At 39.6% G+C, this 20,575-nt stretch overlaps 2 protein-coding genes across 4 annotated transcripts in view; one reads left to right on the forward strand and one right to left on the reverse strand.

The window, feature by feature from the left end:
- The window catches only part of LOC119730229 (serine/threonine-protein kinase 36-like), a 40,033-nt gene extending 19,480 nt beyond the window's left edge, over positions 1-20,553 (reverse strand). For 2 of the 3 annotated variants that reach the window (XM_038203034.1, XM_038203032.1), the window contains exons 1-13: positions 20,415-20,553; positions 18,579-18,839; positions 17,935-18,075; positions 16,297-16,374; positions 15,389-15,568; positions 13,381-13,539; positions 12,205-12,246; positions 10,756-10,849; positions 4,987-5,153; positions 3,118-3,393; positions 1,979-2,202; positions 1,623-1,722; positions 1,031-1,122 (exon numbers count right to left, since the gene is read on the reverse strand). In XM_038203034.1, the coding sequence (XP_038058962.1) occupies positions 1,031-1,122; positions 1,623-1,722; positions 1,979-2,202; positions 3,118-3,393; positions 4,987-5,153; positions 10,756-10,849; positions 12,205-12,246; positions 13,381-13,539; positions 15,389-15,568; positions 16,297-16,374; positions 17,935-18,075; positions 18,579-18,662 (1,637 nt within the window). In that variant the 5' untranslated portion in view covers positions 18,663-18,839; positions 20,415-20,553. Of the gene's footprint in view, positions 1-1,030; positions 1,123-1,622; positions 1,723-1,978; positions 2,203-3,117; positions 3,394-4,986; positions 5,154-10,755; positions 10,850-12,204; positions 12,247-13,380; positions 13,540-15,388; positions 15,569-16,296; positions 16,375-17,934; positions 18,076-18,578; positions 18,840-19,013; positions 19,033-20,414 lie in introns of those variants that run through there. The other variant, XM_038203033.1, reaches the window with a different exon arrangement.
- On the forward strand, positions 8,386-10,517 carry LOC119730230 (E3 ubiquitin-protein ligase TRIM71-like). Its single transcript, XM_038203035.1, has one exon. The coding sequence runs from the start codon at positions 8,644-8,646 to the stop codon at positions 9,889-9,891; it is 1,248 nt and encodes a 415-aa protein (XP_038058963.1). The 5' UTR covers positions 8,386-8,643; the 3' UTR covers positions 9,892-10,517.
- Positions 20,554-20,575: the final 22 nt, after the last annotated feature.

Here is a 20,575-nt window from a genome sequence, read left to right on the forward strand (position 1 = left end):
AAATAATCTTTACACACTTGTGGGCACAAAATTCAAGATTGCGGTATTTCTTATGATACAAGGAATATAAATGATAAATGATATGCAGCTTGAATACATATCATCAAATGTATTTTCAATAATAAATAAAACAAGTTTAACTCATGAGTGTGACTAAAGACATTTGAATTTTTCCGGTAATTTTATTGACTCGTGCAAGTTCATGTCTGCGTTGGTGTTGGCTAAATGGCCTCCATGCATGAACAGGAGTGCAGAAGACTGTTGTTAAATTGATGCTACTCATCCCCCTTTCCTGTACGGATTGGTGAAATTAACAGAAAGAGAGATAATATCAATTGAGGTGTCTCCCCCTTTTCAAATTTGACAGCCAGCTGGCCGGGTCTTTTCCTTCTTCCAATGGATGCACCATTAGGCCAAAAAAAAAAGTCTCCGGTTTCTGGTATGGAGCTTGCCCAAAAAGTGGTGCGGCGACGCGGCTTTTTTTTTTTTTTACCTGATTTTTTTTGCTTCAAATGTCGGCTGATGACTGCAAATGGTGCCCGACTAAACTTAGTGCAAATATATGGGAGTCCGGAGAGGCCACATAAAGCTTATTCTCGACCATAACCCAATCTAAAAACACGTTAAAATTGTGCAGCAGCTGCAGGATTCCAGTCAAACCAGTGAGTTTGGCAGTTTTGAGACATCATCTTTCATTGAAAAAAAAAACTTTTTCATTTTGCCCGCGCACATGGCTACGGCGACGCGCGCGCATACCAGAAACCGGAGACTTTTTTTGGGGGGCCTTAACCCTAACCCCCTTGAGGGATTTACTAGGAATCTTCCTCAATCCTGCAAATTCCAACACCATATGGTAACTCAACACCCAAACTGTTGGACTCTGATTATGGTGGTATGCCTGACCCCATGTAAAGCATAATCAGTTTACTAGTGCAGTACTCACTCCAACAGATTCCAACAAACCCCAGAGTTGGATTTTGACTGGATGGGGATTGTTAGGGTTTTAATAGAGTCCCTAGTCATGGCTTACCTGTCTAGTGTCAGTGTACTGCCGACCTCTGACACCATGAAAGCTGTGATGGCAGTAGTCAGATCCATCAGGATCTGAACACACCAAGGTTGCTGAAAGTAAAACATGAGAAGACCAATAAACTGTGAACTTTCAATCAACATGCAAATCATTTCCAGACACTGCATTTCAATATTATGTTGCGGTATCCGCTGCTACATTGTATTTCAGAATCGAACCAGCCAGCCGACCCTAGCAAGCTTGGTGGCCGAGTGGTAAGACATATCTGCATTATAGACAAATTTTGTATTTATGATCGTTAATATTTCATGCTTCAGTCCGTGATAATGAGCGCGATTGAGTGCCGCTTCCTACACAGTCAATGGAAAATGAAAGCTTTTTCAGTATTTTAGATAGAAAATCTAACATTATGTATGAATGCGACATTGTAGTTTTACACAATGGTGTCAAAATGTCTTCAAGACATCAGTAATAATCTCTTAATGCTTGGCACGAAACAAATTGCATTCATACACCCTGTCTGACCCTAGTCTCATTGCTTATCTCACAAACACTACCATTGTATTAAACCACTAAGACACTGAGGCAATACCTTTTTCACGTTTGGTTTGTCTTTCAGCTGATTCATCAACTTCACCGGCCCTCGGGGAATGTCGACAGCAGAACAGAACGCCAACAGCAGATCAAGATCTCTGTTACAAAACGGAAAATGTTTGTTACAGAAATCAAATTGAGAAAACATAGTCCAAGCAAATGTAAAAATAGCCATGCTCAGAGGTGTTTTTGGAGAGAGTTGCAGGGTTCGACCTTAACTTTTTAATAAAGTTAAATGGAACACATATGTACATTTCAAGGATTGCATTTTAAAAAAAAATTCCATTACATAGGCCCTTTAAGTTGGAAAAAATTTAAACAAAGGTTAAACGACCTTACTTAGATCCAACATACCCCCTGAATTCCAGTATATTAGAAACCACTCGGTACACCAGTCGTAATCTCGACGCTCCTTCTAACATTCCTTCCAAGACTTGCTCCGATGTGTCCTTCAGCCTGGCTGCGACCTTTGACACAAACGCCTCGTCCTTCAGGAGGGCTGCCACAGAGTCTGGGTCACATGACTCAGGGCTCGATGTGTCGCATAACGTGTCCCATTCATCCTCACTGTCCAATTCCTAATCACAAATATGGAAAACATTTATCATTAGTTTGATTACTCAATTGACCTAAAAAATTCAAAAACACAACTGCATTTTGAATATATGAAAAAAATGAGCACCAAAAATAGTGGAAAAAAAAAACCATAATAAAGGCAGAGTGGGAGCTAAACAAACTCATCAACTTAAATTGGAATGGTCACATTCCTCGGCATTTACATATTAATTTCATCATTACATCTTAACAAAATACATAAAACTGTTTAGCTGGTTTTCGCACTGATGACAATCGCTTTTGGGAACTCCCCAAGTTGCTAGTTTGGACAGCACATTCCCCATCAGAACCAGCAATATTCCCACCAGAATGGTCTAAGCACTTTGAGTCTTACGATGCTCCCTACAAACAAAATCGGCAGTGCAATAAAACAAATTTCCTCTAGATGTCAAGACAATTTTTAAAAAACAATTTTTTCTTTTCCAAAATTTACATGGTCCAGGGCCACTGATTTTCTGCTCCACCAGAAAACAAAATAGAATTACTGGAAATCACCTTTTGAATGAAAAGTCAGATTTTTAGAAAAAAAAACGATAGTGTGTGGACACAAAGAGATACAAACTTTGGAAATTAAAAAAATTGGGTAAACACTTTGAATGTTAATGCTCAGCTTTAGGCAGATTTGTTTATTTATGTTCCACGGCAAAATGTTTGACAGAAAACATGGTTCACTAATTTTCGAGTGTAAATCCACTTAATGACACACACGATGAAGCTGGAAATTGATTTTCTTGCACAGTTTTACGGTTGAAACGGAATTTTCTTGTTCCTACAAAAAAAAAGTGAAAAACATACGTTATTAAAATGTAAAACCATTGGTCCTATGTTTCAAACAGTCAAAACTCTCAATAAAGCACATTTTGCCCCCTAGATCTGACCTCTTCCTCAGTCAGCTTGACCTGCTCAATGCTCTTCCTGACTCCTCCTTCCTTTCCCTTAGCCCCGCCCTCCCGTCGCACCACCTTCCTGCTTTCCACCTCCACGCTGGGAAACTCCTGGGCGTAATCTTGCGTGATGCGGTCCTCCCGCGGTGTGGGCTCCACCTCCTTGAGACTATTCCAGGGTTCGCTCTTGCCTGCCGTGCTGGGTGGGGGGTCCTTGCTAGGCTTGCTGCTGGCTTTCTTGGCGGTCCAAGCTTCTTGTTTTGGAGGGGACTAAGTAAGAAAATGTGTTCATTTATTTATTACATTTCTTTACCAGGGCTTTGTTCAAACAATTTAAAACTGGTTTCCATTGGGGCTTAGACCTTCGGCTCGGGCCATAAATTATCTGCGGACAGGCCTCTAACCAGTTTTAAATGTACTTGTTTAAAACCGGCAAAGCACATACTTATTCCCTTATTAAATACAGTTACAAAGCAAAGAAAACTTAACAAAGAAAAAGTGCATTGGTGGAACAGACCACGAACATTACAACTTACAAATACTTATAATTACAATGGAAATACTTACACAGGCATGCAACTGGGAATTTAGAAAAAAAAGTAGAAAATTCCAAACCACACAAGACTTTGTACAGTATTTTTTTTTATCTGTAATGGCATTCATGAGAAGATAAAGAATGAGGAAATCGGCGGATCCGAGGAAAAGTTGCATGCCTGTTTACAACAAAGAAAGCTATTTTACACAAGTTTATTTTAAATGCACAAGTATAAGGTATGGATTGCCTTAAGGCTGTAAGGCCGCATCCAAATTGCTTGGCTATGGCTAAGTAATGACACATGTCTATGGGAAGCGGCTGCAGCCACTTCCCATAGACATGTGTGTTAATGCTAGCCGTAGCCAGGGGCCAATTTCATAGAGCTGCTTAAGCACAAAATTTGCTTAAGCACAAAAACGTCTTGCTTAATAAAATCAGGATACCAGCCAAAACTCCATGCGATTGTTATGCTAAGTAAACAGCAGCTAAATACCAGTCACAAGAAATGTACATCACATGGGGTTTTGCCGGCAACCTAATTTTACTAAGCAATGTTTTTTTGTGCTTAAGCAAATTGTCTGCTTAAGCAGCTCTATGAAATTGGGCCCTGCAGGCTGCAGGCAATTCGGACGCGACCTAACTGGAACAAGCTTTACAATGGACCGATCCAGTAAGCACCGCCCCATGGTATTCTGACCAATCACAGCCGTGATTTATGTCCGACACGCGTGCACGCGCGTATGATGCGCGCGGCAGGAAAATGCAGTGTGGCATTGGAGATGAAAGCTGAGGAGCACGTGTTAATTTGCCCACGTGCGCAGTGGGCGGAGCTTACTGGATCGGTCCATTCTCACTTGACTTTTCTCAGCTAACATTGCTCACATATTGTAGATACTTTTGAAGTCATTTGTTTACAAACTATTCTAATCTCAATATTAGGTTTTGCCCTTCACCAACGTATAACCTTCTAATCTCCTAGGGCTGATTTCATTGTGTTGGGAAGCACAAAATATGCTACAACAGGTTTGTCGTTTGTTTGGAAAAGGATTTATAAGTAAAAAATTGGAGGTTCACCAATTCTGAGAACCCATGCAGTTCTCAAAAACAAGCAGAACATTTCTAAACACAACGTGAAAATGTTGCTTAACTAATTCTAGTGACAATAAAAGTCCCCCTCCCCCCAAAAAAAATCTTAGTTGAGTTTTCAATGGGGGTTCGGGGGAGGCTAGGGTGGGTCAGGGTTACACGATTCTGGGCTACAAACTTCTGAAGTCCCGGTAGAAGTATAATCAACAAGAATAAAAACATAGACTGGTGACTTGTTTTACCTCTTCCTGCTGTGCCTCTCTGCCCTTGAGTTTGCGCATGATTGTGGTACCAGCAGGCAGGTTACTAGCCTTCTGTCTGGAGGCCTTCTCTCTGGCTGCTTTCTGCTGAGGAGTGGGCTCCTCGGTGAATGGCTGCTCGGGGAGTTCAGAACTTGAGGATGGGGATACTGGAACGGAGAACGTGGAATAAAGAAACTACTCAGGTTTGCCAAACAAACTAGAAAGATCAAGTACTCCCTCAACGGTTACAAAGGGAGAGTTGGGGAGACCACTGGGAGGGACATTCCAATGTATTTCTGATGGCACATGATGCTCACGTGAAGACGCTATGGGTCTGTGCACATTCAGAATCAGCACAATTCAGCAATAAGGTCAGGTTAGCGTAGCGGTACTTTCCTCGCCTTTCACCGCTGTGATCCGGGTTCGAATCCCGCCTGGGCCAATATGTGGATTGGGTTTTCAGTGTCTGCCTGATTCCGTGGGTTTTCCCCAGAATATTCCTCTGGGCTTTTTCTCCCACCTCTAAAACCGTAACTTCTTCTGAGTGTCTTCTCTCCACAGGTTTCTTCAGGCTTGCGAGCTACAGTGCCTAGGGCACTTTTGAGGAATCCTTGGTTTCATTACCAGAAATGAATAATAATAATAAAATGCGCGCAAACCAGTAAGCACACGTGGTGTGTCCCTCCCACTGGCGCTCTTGACAGTGGTCATAGAGCGCCCTCTACTGTTTTCGCACTGAGTCTATAGGAACAATCAAGCAATGCTGTTTTTGCTGCTTTATTACATGTAATGGTATGGACACAGTATCGCCTGAACATTGATAAGGAACCCAAAATCCCGAAGGACACTTGTTGCCAGACGGAAAGTGCACCGATACGAGGTGTATTCTTTTTACACTAAAAGCCAGAGGCATCTCGGGTTTGTGTACAAATCAGATGAAAATTGTCTGTTCTACTGCACACTTCATATGCTAGATAGTGGCCACGTGCATCATGTCCTTCCGTAGCTTTTTGGGGTAGACTAACAAATCTAACATTCATTCAGAGTATTCTAAACTGCAGATTAACAGTAATGCTGAGTTAGAACATTGTGTTCATAGTCGGATGTGATTGTTAACTGAAGTGAAATGGCTCATGTATACCGGTACATGCCATCGACAATATAAAACAAGACAAGGCAATATATTAAAGATGGTCCCACGGTGGGCAATATTTCCATCAATTGATTCAGGATGGCTTTCCACTAGAAATCTTTTTAGGGTAATTTTATTTCAAATTCTGGGCCAATGTGAGACTAAAGCAAGACTATATGGTAAAAACAAATTTCATCATCCCATATGCTCAAATTTAACTCAAAGCAAACATTTCCAATGCTTTCAAACAAACAATAAAAAAAAATGAAAAAAAAAAATAAATAAAAAAAAATCATAAAAAAAGTCGAATGGATGCACTATAGCAAGGACTTTAAACTTGACACACTTCACATAAACACACAAACACACTCTACTGAAACTTATGACATTATGCACATTAGTAATGTGCATAGTGAATTAGAACTCTCCACCAGGCTGACCTTGGACCCAATCAATCTAAAAATAGAAATGTGATTTTGCAGTTTGCAGAAACATACGGTACTTCCTGTAAGCCAGGCCTTGTGCAATATTTAACACTGTGGCACTCGATTTCATATTTCGACAGTATGTTATTCTTCTTCACCACTTCTTGTGACTTTCTGAGTGTATTCTGTTCATTAATATTTATAACTTTTGAAGTTTAACTTCGAGGAAGAGACTGGAACAGCACAATTAGTTCAAGTAAGTATTATGAAAGTAATATTGGAAGAAAAAACACATGGGAATTTACATGAATTATACTGTACTGTATTCAGTGGAACGCCGCTATAACAAACATTGTGGGATCCACAGAAAAAGTTTGTAATAACGATCGTTCGGTATAGCGATTTTGAACCGCCGGTACCCTCTTTTGACCAATAGTGAAGTCACTAAACTAGCATTTTAACATCACGCCGCCGCACGAGGAGTTGTCACAAAACTTCAGCAACGGGTGGTTTTCCCTTTTATTTCTTGGGGAAATAATAGCCATCTATCGCTCTTCAACATTCAAACACGATGTAACCATGGGCGGTTTGATGTTCGGGAATTAAACGTGGCCCAAACAGTGTTTAATACATGTACAATCGGTAGGTTTTTTTGTTAATCTGTCAACAATGATGTTAGGTACGTTTTGTACATTAAAACCGGGATCCAAGGGTGATGTTCGGTATAGCGGTATTCCACTGTATTTCTCATCAATATACAAAAGAGAATGTGTTACAGCAATTTAGAGTTATTATGTTTGAACATTCATTGATGGTTGAATATCATGACCTAAACATGTTGGTGGGTTTAAATTTTGGCAAGTGTTTCACATTTTGGTCCTGAATCAATTACTAAATACCCTTGTTCTTTGAATGCAAATTACACAAACGATTGTTACATTCATTGTTGAAGGTTTTTTTTGTTGTTGTTGAAGGTTTTTTTTATTGTTCGTACCATTCTCGCAGTCCGAAGACTGAATTGCGATGGTTTACAATTTACAATTAACAGAAATCATTGGAAAAAAAAAACATTTATACATATGTTCGACATTAAAGTATTCTAAAAAGACCATTATTTTTTTTTATGCATAATGTTAAAACATAGAAATATTCTAAAAAGACTCTTATACAAACATGTGGATTAAAAAATGTTAAAATGCTACCCAGACTAGATAAAAAAAAAGAACCGTTCATCTGCAAAAAAGAGAAAAATTCATCTGCATACATTCAATTTTCTTTCCTAACTTAAAATTGAATAATTTCAGTCCCTCTGCAGAACAGTCTCTTTCTTTTATGGGGAATATATCAGATTTCTAGGATTACAATTTTAAGGTTTAAAATTCAAAATCATTTTATACAAATCGTCATCATTTTCAAAAACTGGCACGCACGCACTGTGTTATCATAGCCCAGGTTGGATGACGTCTTCATTGCATTACGACTGACATCCAGGGTATAAATTCTACCACCATAGCGAAAACAATTATAATTATTCCTCCGTCAGGTAAAAATATGCAAAAAATGTGTTATAATTTTTTTCGCTGTGGCAGGAGAGATTCTTACCCTGGACTCCGTTGCGTGTACATGACGGAGTCCAACCTGGGCTATGTTATCAATAACTTTAGTTTCACAAACTGACACCCGAGTATGCGCGCACTTTGTGCACTGACGCATAATAGACTAATTTTCGTTTTCACAAACTGAAACACAAGCATGTTGCAAGTGGTGGAAATACAATTCGGAGAAAAACACTTTGAAAGGTTTGACACAAATTTAATCCATCCGTATACTTGTGGGCTTACACACAAAAAAACCAAAACAACATTTTTACTGGTGAAATTAAGATCGGTTTCAGTCCGTGAAAACGAAAATGTACGGAGTGCACGCATGCAGTGGCAGTTGTCAGATCGTGAAAACAAAATAATGCTGTACTGTTACATGTATGTGTGCGGGCATCAAGGGCAACTGAGTGTCAGTTGGTGGTGTCTGTGATGAAATGTTGAGTTATGTGTCAATTTTATTCCTTTCAGTTGACCAAGTTGTGCTGGTGTGGCAGTCCAGATGGCATCCAACGTAACAGCTCAGTCAGTGTTGGAGAAGATAAGTGTGGATCATCTGGAATGCTCCATCTGCACCAACCGTTTCAGGCAGCCCAAGGTGCTGGACTGTCTGCATACTTTCTGTCTTAGATGCCTTCAAGAACTCAGACAGCGCCAAAACAAAGGCACAGTGACACTAACTTGCCCCCTGTGCAGGCAAGAAACTATGCTGGACGGAAAAGTTATCGATGATCTGCCCACTAACTTTGCGTTGACTGCCCTGGTGGAGGAAGTCACAATGATGGAACAGCTTATTACGGAAGGTCAAGGGTCGGAGATCAAGTGCCAAGCCTGTGATGAGAGCAACCAAGCCGTCTCGATTTGCAGGGATTGCGATCACTTTCTCTGTCGGGAGTGCCAGAGGGCCCACGAGCACATGGCAGTCATGAAAAGTCACAGCATCCACACTTTGGCCCAGCTACGAACAGGCCAGGTTGCCTACAAGAGCAAACTGAGGGAGGAAGTTCCAAGATGTGGCCAGCATCCGGATCAGAATCTGAGTTTTTACTGTGAGACGTGCGCCCAGTTGGTGTGCACGACTTGCTCCGTGCTGGATCACCGGAATAAGACCCACACTCTCGTTGGCTTAACCAAGGCTGTGGAGACGTGCAAACGACAAGTAGCCAAACTGGTCGCAAAAGCTGAACAGAACAAGACGGCGCTGAACAAAGCCATCCAAGAAACTGACAAATCAAGACAGAAACTGGATGCCACGTTTGATGACACGAAGACGAAGATTGACCAAAAAGGTGCTGTGCATGTTTCTAGAATCAACAACGAGGTACAAAAACTGAAGCAGGAATTGAAGACAGTTTACGACGACAGATGCAGGGTGTTTGAAACCGCCCAGGTTGCCAATAGCAAAGAGGTGGCTCAGACGGAGCACAAATTGGATGAGGTCGGCCAACTCATGGCCCAAGCCAGCTGCTACGAGATACTGGATCTTAAGAAGAAACTCTTGCACAACGTCAGAGAACTGACTGTGAAACAACCACACAGAGTGCCCGAGAGATTCGCCTCCGTGGGGTTGGTTGAAGGTCAAGGGTCGTTAGGGAGACTACACCTTGGAGATGAACCTAAATTAGAAACATTCAGGCGGCACTGCCAAGCATTTCTGACACAGATAAAAAATCATTCAATTCAATACTTGCCTTTCATAGTTTTTGTGCCGTTGTACATTCTGTATGTCAGATTAACCGATTTCTACTAATAGTGCAAATAATTATCTTATGTAGTTCCAAATCCGTCAAAATCTGCATGCATAATTTCTTTTTTAATAAAACTGATACATTTTATCATAACAACAATCCACTTTATGATTATAACTTTTTTTTGTATGCAGACTGCTGAATTGTCCAAAATGTATGTGTGACACCGTGGAACTGCACATGTAAAGGCTGCAAACAGGAGTTTGTGAAGTTAAAACATGAATGAGGATTTGTGAAACAACAGCACGTTTCTGTGCTACAAATTTTAAAACAAGCGAATTTTGCTGAAAAGGCTTCTTGACTTCAACTTAGCATTCAAATTGGTGGACTGCACCCAATTTCAAAGCATACAATTTTTTCTGCTAAGAGAGACTCTATTTCATGGAGACTGAAGCAGTAAGTACCCAAAAGGCACGCTTACTTCAAGAGGAAAAAGCTGCTTATAAAAACTTAGTGATGTAACAATAGAAATCTCCGTGCACAAAAACCCGTTGACACATCCACACTATGAAATAGTGCTTGGTTAGCACAATTTTCCGATATAAACATGTAGTTAGTAGTACAACTTTTCAGCAGTGCCATGAAATTGGGCTCAGGGCCCAATTTCACGGCGCTGCTAAGCACAAAAATCTGCTTAGCACAAAAAAGTCTGGCTTATAAAAGCAGGTTACCAGCCAAAACTCCATGCGATTTTCATGCTAAGCAAACAACAGCTGAATACTAATCACGAGCAATATACATCGCATGGAGTTTTGGCAGGTAGCCTGCTTTTATAAGCTAGACTTTTTTGTGCTAAGCAAATTTTGTGCTTAGCAACATCGTGAAATTGGGCTCTGGACGGCTGTCTTGTGTTTTTATTTTCTTACCTTGGACTTTGTTGGCTACAAACGGGTGATGAAGAAGTTGTGGCCAGGACAGACGAGCTCTTGGGTTCTTGGTCAGTAAACCTTGCAGGAAATCCTACGCAAAACACATGAGAAACGTATGTAACACTACTTATTTTACAAAAACGAGCTGATCGAATAATTTCCAATTCTGGTTATCAAGATCATACTACATCATTATTTGTCAATCTTACATTAATGCATTTCAATGATCTTTATTGTCTCAATCTCGGTAAATTCATGTACAAATATATGAATAATTTGCTCCCTTTGTGTTTTAGCTCATGTTTTACTTTAACTTCAAATGCTCATTGTCATAAAACCAGGAGTATCACGAAGAAAAATCTTCATAATGGCTTCATTTATAGAACGACAATGTTCAAAAATGGAATAGTTCAATGTGGCATGAGTTTCTGGAACAGTCCAAGTATCCCTCTTAAAATGTCCTTAACTCTATCTACAGATATCAAAAAATTGAAAACGCAACTTCTTACATCTTATTGGTAGTCTTTTAATACTTTGTTTACATAAAAACAAGGCTTAATGATACTCCTGTTTGTCTGTCATTGTCCTTAGTTCGTACTTTGTAGTGGTCTGTCAGTCTGTAAGTGTCCAACAGGTCAGGGAACAAAAGCGATCGCTTCACCCTATCCCGTGTTGTTCATTATGATAATAATGGTATTGTGTAAATATTACTTCGTATTATATTTTGTATGTTTCAATGTTAACATAACAATTCCATGTTTGTAGTGTCATAACAACATTGAAAATAAATGTTCAGTATAATGTATGCAAAAAAGAACGGAGATATTGGTGCACCATACAGGCCCTAAGCATTGCAGGTAGTTCAGAGGATGTCCTTTGTTTTTTCAATTTAGTTACAATGAATACACAAAAGGTTCACTCATGCCTATCCTATCGATACAAACTGCTGCCCTCTGACTCCGCCTTAACGCATAAGGTCTATTGTGTGGATCTTAAATGCACTTGTATCAAGAGTACACAAAATGTATTGAAGTTGTACATCATGTGTATGTTTTTCTGGTTAAGGGCTAAAATAGATATGCATTACACAAAGACAATGTTACAGTTATTTAACTTGAATGACTTGAAATTTTCAATGGATCTCTGAAATGAAATTTACAACCACACACACAATGATAATATGAGTGCATTTATCAATTAACCATTGCAATTGAGTGATTTTGATTCAAGTTTATGAAGTGACAGAGGATGGCATCGAACACAATGTCATAGTTGAACTATTATAATTTTAATTTCAATGTACATGCTTTAAGAATTATATTCTGTTCATGGTTGGATATAAATAAATATTGTATTGAACAAAAAAAAAACACATTATCACACTTCTTCGTGTCTATAAATTGTTCCAAATTAAGTAAAATTAATTTTGACAATCCATATACCCACCTTGAATTCAGGACTCATGTTCTTTGGCCACTTAACTGGATCCTAAAAAATACACAAAAATGATTGAAATCTTATAACCTTGCTTTTGTTTTTATTGTCATGCTTTAGTTATATTCTTTAAACCCAACTAATTATATACCATGTTTGGAATTGCATATTAGGCCAAACCAAAAAAAATAAAATACTCGGTCTCTGGTCAGACCAAAGTTCCGGAATTGATGCGGTGACGCGACTTTTTTTTTTTTTCAAGCTTGGATTGTACAGACAAGGTGGGGTACTATTTTGCTTTTTTTGGTGTCCTCATGTACATTGGTGTCCTCCATAATTTGCCTTGGTGCCCTCGATCATTTGCCTTGGTGCAATTTCCCATTCCTTGGTGCTCTTTGGTAAACAAATTTGAGGAGGTGCGGCAATAGAGGGCGCTGTTGGAGCTACCGCGGAACATTTTGGAAAAAAAAAGATTGACGCGCATGATTAAAATCGACGCGCGCGCTGACCAGAGACCGACTATTTTTTTTTTTTGGCCTTATATGAAATTTTTTTTAAAATATGTTGTTTCTTTGTTTTGTAAATGGGTTCCCATCACATTTTGAAAACAAAATTCCCTCATTTTCTCCTGATGTTTCACTGAGAATTTTTCAGAATTCCATGAGAAATCGTCTCACTTTAACATGTTTAACGAGGTTGCTGGGAAGTCAAGAGGTGGTTGCAGCAAAGCAACTAAGATACTGATAACACACAGGCAACTTGTTGACAAGCGAGGGCCTCCCTTCTCCCCTTATAGCCATCCTTCCAGTCAGTCAATAGACATAGCTTGGACACATGGCACAAGACGCACATAGGCCCAACTGGCAAAAATGTTACCCTACTGAGTCAGTGTTAAATTTCCTGAATTTTCCATGATTTTTGGTGTTTTTCCCCCCAAATTCCCTGAAATTTCCTGACTGGCAAAATGGAAACTCATTTTCAAGGTTTCCCCTGATTTCCAGGAAAACCTGGCTGGAAATTGGAAAACCCTTCCTAAACTTAATTCTGAAGTGAACTGCACTTGGCAAATTTAACATATGCATCTACTTATCCCCTACCAATGCCCATCTTTTTCAGTATTTCCTTTTTCCCCAGAACATTTTCTAAAACAGATTTTGAAGAGATCCGCCTCACTAACATCAAACTTACTTTGATGATCAGGCTGACTAGCTGGAAGATACTATTAGTGTAGAACGGGGGTGTTCCCACAAACAACTCATACAGGATGCAGCCGAGGGACCAGAGGTCGGCTGTGTGGTCGTATGGTTTCTCCTCCACCAACTCTGGTGCCATGTACAATGGCGTCCCCTGTGAAATAATGGACAGTTGCAAGTCATTAGAAGTCAACAGATTCATACATTAGAATGTATCAAACATGATGAGAATTCATTATACAGATATTTATGAAACCATCTACAGAAGTATTTCAGTTTTATTAAAAATTGTACTGGTATACACCTTTTAGTATTCTACTATAACTTCTATGAGAGATTAGTCAGTATAAAATAGAAAAGCCTTCAGAAGTTAACTCTACTATAGACCGATTCACTAAGCCCCACTTGCAAATGTCTTGACCAATCACAATCTTGATTAATGTCTCACATGCACAAAACTAACACGTGTGCACCAAAGTCTGGGTGTACGTGTTCATCTTTTCAAACCGTGGACGAAAAATACCAGAGAACAAAAGAGAACAATATCTTCCACGATTCCCAGCATACGTCTGTGATTGGGGTTGTGTACAACACCAATGGGAGTCTGCCTAAAAAGTTAGAGTACAAACAAAAGAGGGACAATAGGACGTCCACGATCGACGGTGAACACACGCTTGTGTGTACGTGTTCATCTTTTCAAACCGTGGACGAAAAATACCAGGGAAGAAAAGAGAACAATATCGTCAACGATTCCCAGCATACGTCCGCGATTGGGGTCGTGTACACAACCTATTGGAGTCTGCCTAAAAAGTTAGGGTACAAACAAAAGAGGGACAATAGGACGTCCACGATCGACGGTGAACACACATATGCGTGAGTTTGTCTTACATACGCAGTGTGGACTTCCGAACAAAAGACGTCCACATAATGTAGGTAGCACCGACGTTGTGTGGACTTACCCCACGTCCACACAGTGTTTCCCCATTTCTGGAAAACAGGTTTAGAGGCATTTTTGGGTTAGGTTTATCTGTAGCAGAATGAAGAGAAACACTAAAGGGAATCATAGAAAAAAAATTGGGTTGAAAGAGTTTTCACAGTTTGAGAAAAATGAGTTTTTTCACTGGTTTTTCTTAACTACACGAAAGCAATGGAAAGTCCACACTAGTCATGTGAAACAAGTATGGGTGTGTTCACGTGTGTATGATGCGCGAACCTGGAGTGGAATCTTGTCATTTCATAACGTCAACAATTGAAGTTTAATTGTGACGTATGCCATCACCCTTATGAACTCACCTAGCGCTTAAATTACGCACAAAGTTTGAATCGGCCTTACATGTAAGTTACTTCCCATCTGTTTCTGCAGGCCAAAGCCAAGTACTTCAAAGTACTTCATGGTCTTGAGCCGTGTTCGCATTTAACTTTGTACAAAGTGATTCTTAAACATTCCTTTATTCTTCCGTGCAACTGCACTTGTATTAATTCGGCCCGCTGACAGTCATTCGTTACGTAAACTTTACCTTACCGTGCTCTCTCTGAATCTTATGAGGGTGCCCTCTACCCTGTGAATGAACTTTTCACCTTCACGGGATTTGGTTGTGGAAAAACGTGCCAACTATACCGTCGATCAATCTGTTATTCCCTCATCAGAAATTTGGTAGAATCTCACATACAGTACGTAGGCCTATATTGAACAGTGCACGAGTGGATTACCCACACAGAAGTCACCTGATCACAATAGCAGGGCTGTCCGCATAGGACTTTTTAGGGCCTTAAAACTAACAATACAATTCTTCTGCGAACCAGTTGGCCCTGAAAAAGTACGATTCAGGAAGTTTACAAGCTGTCCACATTGGACTTCATTTAGTTAGGTTGACAAGATTCTCTGTAAGTTTTACCAACAAAAAGTCATCTTTATTCTTTTTGGGGTTAGTGTAAAGAAAGTAAAAATCTAAACTGAATCAAACTGAAAGTAAAAGGTATTAAAGTAAAATGCCCTGACATACCTTGATGGATGTGAGCACCAGTGTGTTGATGCTCATGGCTCTAGCGAAGCCAAAGTCACAGAGTTTAGCCACGCCTCCCTTCCCAAGCAGGATGTTCTGTGGTTTCATGTCTCTGTGCAGGATTCGATGAGAATGCAGGTAGTGTAAGGCGGACACAAGCTGGGCAGCAATGACTTGAACCTGATCAATAGAAGATGACGGGAACAAAATGGTCACTGAGTATCAATGTTTATTCAAAGCACTCTTTTGTGCTTTGATTTAAGCTTGTTACATGCAACAACAAAATGAGACACACCTCATCATGAGAAAATGTCATTTTCAGTTGTATCATTTCACAGAAACTTTTCTCCATTTTTTTTTCAATAATTCAAGAGTTCAGGATGAATAACTTAAAATTGCAATGAACTATTAACTACAAATGAAATAAAGGAAGTTCCAATTTTTGAGAATTTTCTTTAACAAGTGCTTTAACATTTTGCCAGGTTTCTTTCAAATCTTAAGTTAGAAAAGTCTCACAACATCTAAGGCTTAAGTCTCACGGGCCATTAGAAATCTCTGTTTTTGTATTATTTGACAATTATAAAATCAAAACTTAAAATTTGCATCTTTTGGCACTTCTTTTCAAACCATGTCACCATTAAACTTTTGAGATTATTCACTTGCAACAAAATTTCACACGCTAGTGTGTTTGTTGATTGAGCTTTTTCCTTCAACGATGTATTTTGTAAACACTATACAATCAGTGTTGTCCACGGGCTTGCGAGAAAATTATTTTACAAGCTTTATTGGGAGGGACTAAAACCCATGACCTCCTGCTTACTAGTGCAGACATCTTACCACTCGACTACCCAGCTCGCCGGAGTCGGCTGGCAAGTTCGAATCTGATGTAGCAGGGTTGGAGCACTTACCTGATGTTCTGGCAAGCTACCGTCATCTTCTAAAATCTGGAAAAGTTCTCCTTCTGCATAATCAGTAACTGCAACCACCTAACGAAAAAAAACAAAGGACAGAAGTCAGATGTTCCGCAGAAATATCAACACGACTGAAAATAGGTTTGAAAATCAACCTTGATACATCTTGCCAATTCTTGTAGCTAGCACTCTGTTGCTTTTACGGCAACATTTCTATTTCCCAAAGTAGGCACCTACCCAAATTTTGCTGAACAAGCTGAAAATTGCATGGTCTGGGTTTAACTTTACGCAAGAGTCAGGTTGGCGTAGCCGTGCTTTCCTCGCTTTTCACCGCTGTGACCCAGGTTGGATTTCTGCCTGGGCCAATATGTGGATTGGCTTTTCAGTCCTTACTTGATTCCATGTTTTTTTTTTAGAAAGGTCTTCTGGGCTTTTCATCCCACATCTAAAACTGTGATTTCTTCTCATTGTCTTCTCTTTACTGGGCCCCTTGGGAGACAAGTGGATTCCACTGAATAGTCCACCTAGTTTAAATAAGAAATGCATCTTGACCAAGATATTACAAAGGGCTCAGGCAGGTTTGACAGAGCTGGTGACCAAGATATTACAAAGGGCTCAGGCAGGTTCGACAGAGCTGGTGACCAAGATATTACAAAGGGCTCAGGCAGGTTCGACAGAGCTGGTAATGCTAGGTTCACACATTCCCGAATTAGTTATGAACACAACAAGAATAAACCAAGAATTGAGATTGGTTCCCAAATCACCCCAACAATTTTGAACACGTTCAAATTTGTCGGGGCGCTTCCTGATCTTTAACCGAACAGAATCATCACAAACTGCCAAGAACCATCCCTGATTTACTCAAGAATTGGTATTTGCGGTAATTTGGCTTAAAAATCGGGAATGCGTGAACCTAGCATCAGACTTAAATTTTCTTGGTGAACTTCGGTGTTTAGTTTAAACCTTTTCCATGTTGTCACAAGAAATGTACATCACATAGCATTACGGAAGGTAATCCAATTTATTTTAAATTGAAACCTTTGCTCTCTGTGCTCAAGTAATTTGAGCCCAAATTTAGGAAAAAAATACCACTGCCAAACTTCTCCAATAGATCAATCGTGGGGGAGGCTTAACTCTAACCTTCCCAAATCCTCCAAAATGCTCTTTGCAAAATGGAGAATGTTGCAGGATTAAGGCTATATGGCAAACAAATGTGGCTGATTTTGGAGGATGCACGGTGTCATTGTCTTGGGCCAGACCTTGTGTTGTTTAGGCCCAGTCATGCATAAATGTAGGTCTAGACTATAACTTGAAATCCTACGCACTGCTCCAGAATGTCACTGGCTCTGCCTCAACATATTGGCAGTGATATGCTGGAGAATTTTGCAGGATTGAGGCAGTGGTCACCCCTCCAAGGACGACATTCAAGAAATAACAGATGATTTTGGAGGATTGAGGCTGTATGCAATTTTTACACGAAGGCAGTTGGAGGATTTTGAAGGATTGAGGTTGCATCCTAGCAAAAATGTCTAAGGAGTTACGGTTAATGGATTGTTCTATTTACGTTCCAAACAAATGTAATATGATGAAACAATTTTGCGTGATGTCACTATCAAACTACTAGCACCAACTTACTTCTTTCGCCGTCTCAAAGCTGTCCAACATCTCAATGATGTTCTCATTGTGCAGCTCTCGCATTATTTCAATCTCTCGCCGGAGATTCTCAATATCTTTCTCACTGCGTCCCAGTTTAGGGATGAACTTCAGCGCCACCACCTGGTAAGAATGAAGAATTGGCAACATTTGCTCGATCAACAAAATGTGTAGTGAGGTGTGTGCTACACATCCGAAAAATAAAACTCATGCTTATTTCTGGCTTTTTTGCTGAAAAAACATTTTTTGCAACCTTCATTCATGTAGATCGCTTGACACCTTTATAAATTTATATTTATTAGATTAATTGGTTTACACATATTTTTATTAACATTCGTTTTTGAAAAATGCTTTTTTTTAACTTTACGTGTTGAACAACTTAATTTGAAATCATTGGAGTCCAGTTACAATGTAATTCATTTGCCACCAAAAACAAAAAGTTTACAAGTTTCAGAATCCAATACTTTCAAGAACTACTGGATATTGTAATCTACTATTTTTTGTTTGTTCAATACTTCTGTAAATCTGCTTCTTATACTGCCATTCAAGATTTCAATGTGAAAACAAATGTTCAGTTAATTTGAACTGGATCAAGACAGAGTCAATATCACAGCACAACTGCATACCTTGCCTGTGTATTTCTTTCTTCCTTTGTACACTTTGCCGAAGGAGCCCTCTCCAATCATCTCAAGTACATGGTAGTTGTCCATCCTGACAGGCTCTCAGACCCAAGGAAGGGTCAAAATTCTTGAAGTCTTGAAACTGGCTTTTGCTATGAATTTAATGAGATGTCAAACTTGAAGAGGCTACATATGGGCTCTGGTCTCAGACAAGACTCAAGCTTGTGATGTTGTCTATTCCCTGACTTGAACTTGAAGAAAATTGTCCTGGGAAAAAAAAATAATTAAGTAAGGTTAATCACAAATTGAGACAGGGAATTTTGCGATATCAAATGGTGAGATAGTAGTGTACAACCATAGTTTACATTAGTCCACATTCTGGTGTAGGGCTACTTATTTTTTTAATTTGTTCAAAAACCAGACATAATTAACGGAATTCACCTTTTGAAGCAGTATTCAGCCTTTGGGGAAAAACCCATAGGCCTTCTATGCACAAAGGTGATACAAATATTAGAAATTAAACAGTTTCAGTTAACAGTTTCCAATCAAGCACAAGGTACAGCTTGTGGCAGTTTTGTTTGTTTGAGTTTTTAAACCATATTATTATCATGATTGTACACTGGCAAGACTGGCAAATTTCTTTAAATAGAACGCGTGCTGCGTGGTGCAAGCGCATGCGTCAGTAGCCCCATAATGTGGCTCAATATGGAGAAAGTCCAGTATTTGAGCCACAATTATGGGGCAAAGTAAAAAGTACGATTTTATTTAAACCAAAAAAGTAAGAAAATTATAAACATCAGGAAGGTTTTTTTTAAGATGGCTGGTACATAACAAGGGCGAAAAATCGGAGCCTAAAACAAACAGTTAACGCATTACACTGCCTTTTCAGGAAAGAATTCCATACATGGACATCACAAATTTTTCCCTGCAGTGACCTCAGTATCAGCCATCAGAAAGTGATAACATGTCTTAAAAAGTCAAATTTTAGTAGGGAAAATATTGAAGTATTTACTGAGAAAACACAGAGTTTTCAGACCAGTCTCATACAGTTTGTGCACAGGGTGTCAAGTGATGTCCTGGGCCCAATTTCACGGTGCTGCTAAGCACACGATTTTCTGTTTACAGAGCCTCCGTCTATTTCATGGAGACCATAAGCATAAGCACAGCAAAAGGCATGCTTACTTCGGAGGAAAAATTTCCTTAACTCAGTGACGTAACAATAGAAATCTCCATGCACGCGCGACCGTTAGCACGTCCACGCCTAGCCCCACTAGTGTGGCCGTCGGTATGCTGCGCTGAAGGTTCAGCGCAGCATACCGACGGCCACACTAGTGGGGCTAGTCCACGCCGTGAAATAGTGCTTAAGGTTAGCAAATTGTTCTGCTATGCTAAACACAACTTCTCTGCTAACTGTTAAGCAGCACTGTGAAATTGGGCCCCAGGTAATATGGAACTATTTCCCCATTTAAAATTTCACATTAATGAATAAACATCCAAATTCCAATGAATGAAAAAATGATCCATGCACTTTCTTGACTTTATTCTTTAATTAAAAAGTAGCCTATCTCAGATTTATATCACTAGTCAGAAATGAATTTATTTCCATTTTAACAATGTGAAATTTTTCAATGTGCACATTTAGATACAAATACTTTCATCAATCAAAAATTCAATGTCCTGCCCCTGTCGGTTGCTATGGCAATATACTGCAGGTAATGCACTGTCCGGAAAGTGGGCATTGGTGGGCGTGATTACAAAGCTTCGCCCATATTCATTTTTCTCTGAAGTTTTACGAGAAATATACATGCGGTTATAAAGAACGTTATACATTGATTTCTTTACCACAATCATGCTAAGATATGACCAGAAGGCTAATTTTGAGGTATATGTAGTTAAACTTGGACTTGGAGCGTCCGTTTTGAAAACTACAGCGATAGCGCCATTCCACTACACTAGTTCCAGGAATTAGTCTGGTTCTATTTGCTATCGCGATTAAATAGAGG

Source organism: Patiria miniata, unplaced genomic scaffold, assembly GCF_015706575.1.
Source record: "Patiria miniata isolate m_02_andy unplaced genomic scaffold, ASM1570657v1 HiC_scaffold_22, whole genome shotgun sequence".
Classification (NCBI taxonomy): domain Eukaryota; kingdom Metazoa; phylum Echinodermata; class Asteroidea; order Valvatida; family Asterinidae; genus Patiria; species Patiria miniata.

What these genes read in the sequence shown, in the direction of transcription:
- LOC119730230 (XM_038203035.1), top strand. Translation starts at nt 8,644, where the DNA reads ATGGCATCCAACGTAACAGCTCAGTCAGTGTTGGAGAAGATAAGTGTG.